Source organism: Octopus sinensis, linkage group LG11 (genome assembly GCF_006345805.1).
Source record: "Octopus sinensis linkage group LG11, ASM634580v1, whole genome shotgun sequence".
NCBI lineage: Eukaryota > Metazoa > Mollusca > Cephalopoda > Octopoda > Octopodidae > Octopus > Octopus sinensis.
This window is the reverse complement of record NC_043007.1, coordinates 16152214-16160400: the sequence shown is the minus strand read 5'-3', so window position 1 is coordinate 16160400 and position 8187 is coordinate 16152214. Positions and strand designations below refer to the sequence as shown.

At 34.7% G+C, this 8187-nt stretch overlaps 2 protein-coding genes across 2 annotated transcripts in view; both read right to left on the bottom strand.

The window, feature by feature from the left end:
• Positions 1-1247, bottom strand: part of LOC118760847 (cytochrome P450 2B1-like) — a 20611-nt gene extending 19364 nt beyond the window's left edge. Inside the window, exon 1 of the mRNA XM_036507113.1 lies at positions 451-1247. Coding sequence (XP_036363006.1) covers positions 451-820 — 370 coding nt within the window. The 5' untranslated portion in view covers positions 821-1247. The remainder of the gene's footprint in view (positions 1-450) is intronic.
• The window catches only part of LOC115217247 (cytochrome P450 2B4-like), a 118757-nt gene that overhangs the window by 38482 nt on the left and 72088 nt on the right, over positions 1-8187 (bottom strand). The gene's annotated exons all lie outside the window — the stretch shown is intronic.

Sequence of the window (8187 nt, the reverse complement as noted above, 5' to 3'; positions counted from 1 at the left end):
CCACTACTGAATTATTAACGAGATTAAGAAACCAGCGATTGTATCATTAATTCCACCAGTTTTGTGGATAGCTTTCAAGGCGTGACGGCGAAAAGGTTTTTGCAAAACAGATCATAAATCATCAAAGTAAATCGGTGATATTCCGGTCTAAAAGTAACAATACAGCGAATTATAAGTCAGAAATATCGCTAAGAGGAATGAAATATATAGTGGTAATATGCTTGCACAATTTTCCTTGAAAAACTAGGAAAAGAGTGAACAGATGGAGTAGGTAGTTGTTCGACCAATGAGACCCCGAGATAAGAAACAAAGAAACACAGAGTAAAATCGTCAAACAAAAAATAGGGGAATGTAGAGGCAGAATTGAGTTCTGTGTTGTGGGAACGGGGAAAAATGCAATGGGGAGGAAATGAAAGCGATGACATTTGTTGACATAAATAAATGACTGACCTTTCTTTTGGATTAATCTCTGTGGTACGTACATCCAGAAGGGTCTTCCTTTGAATTCCTCTCCTTTCTTTACCAATCCTTCTAAAATCCATTCCGTTTTGCATACAATCACCAGGGTTTCAGAACCAAATTTGAGTCTGAAAATATCTCCATATTGTTTTCGAAGTTCCTTCATCTTTAAATTAATATCTGTGGTTGTAGCCATCTGAGGAATATTTCCAATAATTGGAAAGGCTATTGGGCCCGGGGGTAAATTGTAATTATATTTCGATCTAGTTATAAGCCATCGTACAAGTAATAAAGTGATTAATCCAATCAGAAGACTTTGTAAATTAATAACGTCTACAAAATACGATGCTGAAACATCCATATTCCTACGTTATTGCTGCAATAGTGTATTTATATTTTCGCTAAGAGCCTAGTTTTCTTTAGGACGATTGTGCTTTACTTCCTGTACACAAATTTGTGCAGATAACATGATATAAATATGCTCTAAGTCAACCGAAAATAAGTAGGTTAGCAGTTTAGCTTGCAACGAATATTCCTATAATCGAGGTCGCTTTTTTCCAAGTGCATGAGTACTAAGTTCACTGGAAATTACTGACAGTCATCTTGTTCTCACATTTTCAGTTTAACTAGAAAAGGTTACCAATCTATTAATATCAACATTTAACAACTTGTTTACAATAACTTTTTGTTGGTGCTATACAGTCCCAAGCCAGCCTTGATTAAACAGACAGAACACAGACAAGCAGTTTGGCATAATGTGTATCATATGTGAGGAAATTTGGGAGGTCCCGTGTCAGACTAAATTTGTTGCAATACTATATTTTATAGGTCCCGCATTTTTAAAGACCTCACATTAAATATGAGAAATCTATCGATTCCAAATCAGTGATTTTGTGCATGTTTTATTATTATATTGCTATCGCAAAGAGGATGTGCTGGCAGAATCGCTTTCACGCCGGACAAAATGTTTAGCAATATTACTTCCGGCTTCATCTTTTGAGTTCAAATGCTGCCGAGGTTGGCTTTGTTTTTCATCTCAATTCTCAACATTTTATCAAAATACTGTACGTGTGTCTATGCGAATTATAAATTGATAAAATAACTGTTTTGGTTCAAGAATTTTGCAGTTCAAGAGTCTTTCTCTTTATTTGGTCGTGATCCCCTCAAAGGTATAATACTAACAGGGGAATCAATATTCGGATTTAATCTATGATTCAAAATATCTTCTATAATAAAAATGTATTTTAATTCAGTCTTTTACTCAATGAATTAATAAAAATAATTAGTGCGATGCAGTGATTACAAATCTCGTTTTGTTTATTGTTATAAAGATTTTAATAGTTTTCTCTGTGGTCGTGAAGAAATTGTTGGCCCTCGACATAATGAAAATTACTTGGGATTGTTGGACTTACTGGATATGTTTGTCCATTTTCTGGCTGGACATATAAATATCGGGAACTACTGGTCATACTGGTGTATGCAGTGAAGTATGGTGTGTTTTCAAGTGACAAATCTGAATGCCTTCACAATAAGAATTAATGCAACGACAGTTATGTTTTCCTTTGAAGTTCAATGTAATGATTTTTTCCACCTCCTCTCCCTGCATACACAAACAATATTCTGCACTCAAATACTTCAAAGAAGAGCCACCATCCGCGTCTGTAATCTCACCAGGATAGACCATTCCTGAAAGTGGAATCTAAAAATACATAGCACACAGATTCCTCGAACAGAAGAAATACTCCTCAATGATGGACTACCTTAGCACACAAGTATAAGAATACCACAACCAGAACGAAAAGAAAATAATGCAAACAAATTGACCATACAAGAGTTTGCCCAAACGAAAAATCCAAAGGAGACAAACATTTAAAAGAATCCACTCGAGTGAAACGTCCTTTATTCATTGGTTTTTATTCACGAGAATTCACGAGAATCTCAGCGAAATAAACGTGACTGTATTTTCCAAAATGGAAGCGAACAACTTCCTCTATGTGATCGGCTTTAAAAATTGTTAATACATCAGGATATATTCCTACTTTTCTTAACATGAAACCAATGATAGCCTTAATTCACGACTAAAGAAATCATATGCACCAATTCGGTGTTGAACACTCATTTTCATCGTTCAACATTTACATGTGTGTGTGTATGTGTGTGTGTATGTGTGTGCGCGCGTGTGTGTGTGTGTGTGTGTGTGTGCACACACATATATATATATATGTATATATGAATATATATATGATAGATCGTTAGCCAGTACACACATTTTTTTTCGCTCCTTGTTTTTTCTGTGTCCCTTTCTGTAGAAGAGCGTAGGCTCGAAACGTAAAAGACTTTTTCCATTCCTGAGCGTTATACTAATACATCTGTTTGTTTTGTACACCACCTGTCTTCGTCTTTTGTTTTTTTCGTAAACTCTCCCTATATATATGAATATACTTGCATATATGCACATACTCACATATATACCCAAACACGTGTTAGGGAATGTCTGTGTGTCTATGTGTATGTACTTATGTATATGTAGAAGCATAAGTAAGATGTCACTAAATAAGTGACAGTTTTATGTGCTTCTAGTGTGAAGAATTATTGTGGAAATTGGAAGATTTAATACTTCACAATAGTCAGCAGTTCCATCACGGATTGGGAGTCTTCATACGTGCGTACGATTGATATTTTACCTATCGAGTGTAGATTTGGCTTGCTTGTATCTAGGCTTTATGGTGTGAAATGGATACATTTTTAAATATGAATTTTCAATAATATTTCTTCGTTTTTATCTGTTAACACTGGTGGCATGTGTGTTCGTTAGATTTGTCATGAAAGATTTATTATCATAAAGACTGTAAGGGTATAAACATGTTTATGCCGAAGAATGATGATTTGACAATTAATAAGGATGAGAAAGGTTATGGAGTCAAGTTAAAGTCTCGTTGACAGAATTTTAATTTGAAGGTCATTGGTATCATTTAGTGTTGAGTGTTTTGATGGTAAAATATGGGTCATTGCATCGATGTATATATATAAATCTAGTATGTATGCGTGTGTGCATGTATATACGTATTTGTATGTATATATATATATATAATATATATATATATATCTATATATCTATCTATATATATATATAATCTATCTATCTATCTATCTATCTATCTCTCTCTCTCTCTCTCTCTCTCTCTCTCTCTCTCTCACTCTCTCTCTCTCTCTCTCTCTCTCTCTCTCTCTCTATATATATATATAATATATATATATATAATATATATATATATGTTTGTATGTATATGTATAAATACAGAGCTGAGTGTTAGCTCGTTCATCCGTTTATCATTAATTAACGAATTTAATATTTTCTATAACGATTTAACATTTAAGTAAACTTTGAAAATCATTATTAGACTAATTAACTTCCGCTACATTTAATCAAGTCCGTTAACCCACAAATTTCATAAAAACTGGTGAGCGTTTAAAAGTTTCTATTGGTTTCAGGTTGTCTTAGCATATTTGATAATGTACGCGTCATTAAGGCGGCGAGATGGCAGAAACGTTAGCACGCCGGCGAAATGCGTAGCCGTATTTCGTCTGCCGTTACGTTCTGAATTCAAATTCCACCGAGGTCGACTTTGCCTTTCATTCTTTCGGGGTCGATTAAATAAGTACCAGTTACGCACTGGGGTTGATATAATCGACTTAATCCGTCTGTCTGTCCTTGTTTGTCCTCTCTGTATTTAGCCCCTTGTGGGTAGTAAAGAAATAGGTATTTCGTCTGCCACTACGGTCTGAGTTCAAATTCCGTCAAGGTCGACTTTGTCTTTCATCCTTTTGGGGTCGATTAAATAAGTACCAGTTACGCACTGGCGTCGATATAATCGACTTAATCTGTTTGTCTGTCCTTGTTTGTCCTCTCTGTGTTTAGCCCCTGGTGGGTAGTAAAGAAATAGGTGATTTAAATTAAATTATGTACATATCGTGTCTTTCATTTTTTTTTATTTTCACTTTTACAACCACTTTATCAATAAACTATTTTTTTAGTTTAATTGTGTTTCATTTTAGTGTTTTTACCCTTTTCTGGCTCTAAAAGCTTTTAAAAACCTAAAAAAGGGCTAAAACTATGAAATCAACCTTTTTTAGTCCCAATAAAATTTACAACTATAAGATCAGCACTTTTTAACTCTAATGCAAAATCGAAGAAGCTGACTTTATAGTTTTGGCACTTTTTAACCCTTTAGTGTTTAAACCGGCCAAAACCGTTGTATCTAATTCCCCTACGAAACCTTTAAAAAAATAATCAAATCACGTTAGGGAATTCTCGTAGTTTTGAGATAATGTGAAGGCTTTTCTTCCAGAAAGTACAGAACAGGGAGAAAAGCAAAATTAACTGAGGTGGATGTCAACAGAGAGAATATTGACTTCCATAAAGCGGAAAAAATTAACGGAAGGAAAAATGGTGGTAAATATTTCGGTGTGAACGCAAATAGCTGTTATGTGGTAGCAGAGCATGCTAGAAATAGCAGCCAAATTGTCCTTTGCTGGAAAAATGAGCCGTTTACACGTGATTTCGATGTCACATTCATTGAAATTATGCGAAATAACCTGGAAAAGAAAAAGAGCCGCGAAACAAAAACTCACTTGGTGGGAGACCTCCAGGTCCCCACTACCCCTCCCCCTACTTTCTTTTCCGGAAAAAAGTGGCTTGCGGCGGTTTGGAGGTCAGATACTTTGAATGCACCCGAAAAAACTGTGGAAAAAATTATTCCATACCGAGGTACGAAATATTTACCGAAAGAATAAAATCTTGTATTGATTATACCTGTATTTTAATTAATTCAAATTAATGTACATCATCTTGAAAATTGACAAAATATTTGTCGGTTGCTATCTAGGATAATTTTAGTAAGAAATCAAACAGGTAAGATGCATTAAGAATTTCAATTTTAGTGTATATCCATAATGTTATTGCTTTTACACCTGTTAATTAAATTTACCTGCCCATAAAAGTCAAGTTTAGTCAGCAATATCAGCTAAAATTACATAAATATTTGCATATAAGGCACCCACTGAGAAAATTTAAAATCAGCATGTGGCAAATTTACAAAGTTACAAACAAATATTGTGGGCACTTCTCTTAAACCTGAATAATTCAAAATATCGTGAACAAACAAGCATTACATTTGACAGATTAATATGAACAGTAAAGATGTTTTTAGTTCGACACCTAATTTCAAGAAAATAATTACTCATAAAACTGCATGGCATAGTGTGCAGACATAAAAAACAAGCGCCCGATTAACGGTGCCTGTTTGAGTGAGGCCATCATCTATGAAACTACTGTGATTTCTATCAGCAGCAGAAATGCAGCTGTAACTAAAAATATGTGGCTTTTACAAGGGGGAATTTCAAGGCAAAATTTTATAATCACAAAGTAACAATAAGAATGAGAAAAGAAATGCCACTTAACATTATATTCTTTTAATTTTGTATTGTAAAATAGTGATTAAGATGAACTTTGTCTCTAGGATTGATTATTTTCATTTTCTTTTTTGCTCTTTGTATTTTATCTTCGTATCTGAAAATACATTGTGAACCATTTGTTTATGTTATGGCTATCACTTCTTCCCGCTGTTTCTTAGTGGATTTTAAACCACGAATAACAGCGCAGAAATGCATTTGCCAAACATATTTTGGTAGTTAAAACTGCATAAAGAAAACCTGTTCTTGTAGCCCAAGTATTAAGTGCTGTGCTTAAAAGAATTCAAAAGATTTTTATTAGAAAAAATTCAATAGAGAACTTAATAGAAATTTTTTTTGATTTCACAAACTGATCAGATTACAAATTGTTTTATGCGCAGAACTTTGCTAGAGGTCAAAGTTTACTTCGACTCCTCCGAAAATTAATGAACGAACCAGTCACATCAAGAATTACAAAAAATGTTGAAAGGCCTCAACATCGGTATAACTTGTAAAACTTCATTGATCTGTAACACATATATTAATGTACTGGAAATTTTCACCATGGTAATGATCAAAGCTCGGTTCATAGAAATAGAATATTAATTCTGTTCTCCCCAACAAAAATCACAAAAATATCAATAACAACTGAATCTTTCGGTATAGAGTTAACAGAGCAGCCTGTAAATACATGTTGGTGAGCGCCTTATACCTTACGAAAACTATTATAATGTTCAAGTAAAGTTGTTGGACATTTCTTCTCAAATAAATCGAGAGAACTGAACACGACGGACCAGATGTTGTAATATATAGTCGTCGACTATTCAATTCTATTCAATTCAATTCAATTTTTATTGGCTCAAAAAGCAAAAGCAAGTCAATGTAGGGGGAACAGGGAGTTATGTACAGTGAAGGTGGTCATACAAAGAGTTCAGGCCATTTGTGGTCAAGAGAGACTTTGAACCGAGCGGACGTCGGCATCTTCACTATCTCGTCCGGCAGCTTATTCCTCGGATCCGCAACCCGGACGGAGAAAGCCCTCCTTCGATTGAGATGAAATCGTCGTAGATAGAGCTTTTCGGAGTAACCCCGTAGCCCACGCTCTGGAGCAGGAGTGAAGAACAGCTCTTTCGAGACTATACTATAAGAAACTACGTAATGTAATTCACGTGGCATGTCCATTTGACACTAGAATAAAAAAAGTAGAGCCCTATAATCCTTACATTATACCGACTTAAAGTTGAAAATCCTCAAGTGCTGGGAGAAACATGGTCATGTGAATGACGGTTGTTATTGGAGCCATGAGAACAATGACAAAACATTTGAGAAGGAACTTTGAAAACCTTAATCTTAACCTGGGATGAGACACAATACAGAAAAGACCTCAGTAAATCTAACATAGATATGAAAAAAATAATACTCTTCCACAAAAGGAACAAACTGGTCCTCATTCTAGGCCACAATTATGGTGAAACAGAAAACACCAATCACGTGAAAGTTATTCTTTCGAATTTTGGCGTAAGGCCGTCAATTTTAGTAGTGGGATAGTCTATTACATCGAATCCACTACATAACTAGTATTTTATCGACCCCGAAAGGATGAAAGGCAACGTCAACTTTGCTGGTAGTTGAACACAGAACTTAAAGATCCGGAATAAAGCTGCTAAGAATTTTGTCCGACGCATTGACGATTCTTCAGTTCACCACCTAATAATATTAACTATAATAATGGTTTCAAATTTTGGCCCAAGGTCAGCAATATCGGGGGAAGAGATGGGTCGATATATTCGACTTATTTAGTACAACTATCAATCGTACTTGTTTTATTGACTCACAAAGGATGAAAGGCAAAGTCGACCTCGGTATAATTTGAACTTAGAACTTAGCAGCAGACGAAATACCACTAAGCATTTCGTCCAGCGTACTAACAATTCTGACAGCTTGCCACCTTTACATAATAATATTAATAATAATAATAATAATAATAATAATAATAATAATAATAATGATATATATATATATATATATATATATATATATACGGGCAACATACATACACACACATTGCATACATGTGTTTTGTACGGATACATGTTCGTGTGTGTGTGTGACTGAAGCCATTCACACATACATATATAACCCATGTCTGTCTGTTTTTGCCTGTCAATCACTCACTAAAAAGACGAAATTTTAAAAATCTGTTGTCTCTCTCTCTTTTTCTCTCCTTCTCTTTACACCCTCCAAAGAAGGGGACTTAACTCATATTTGCAAATGATG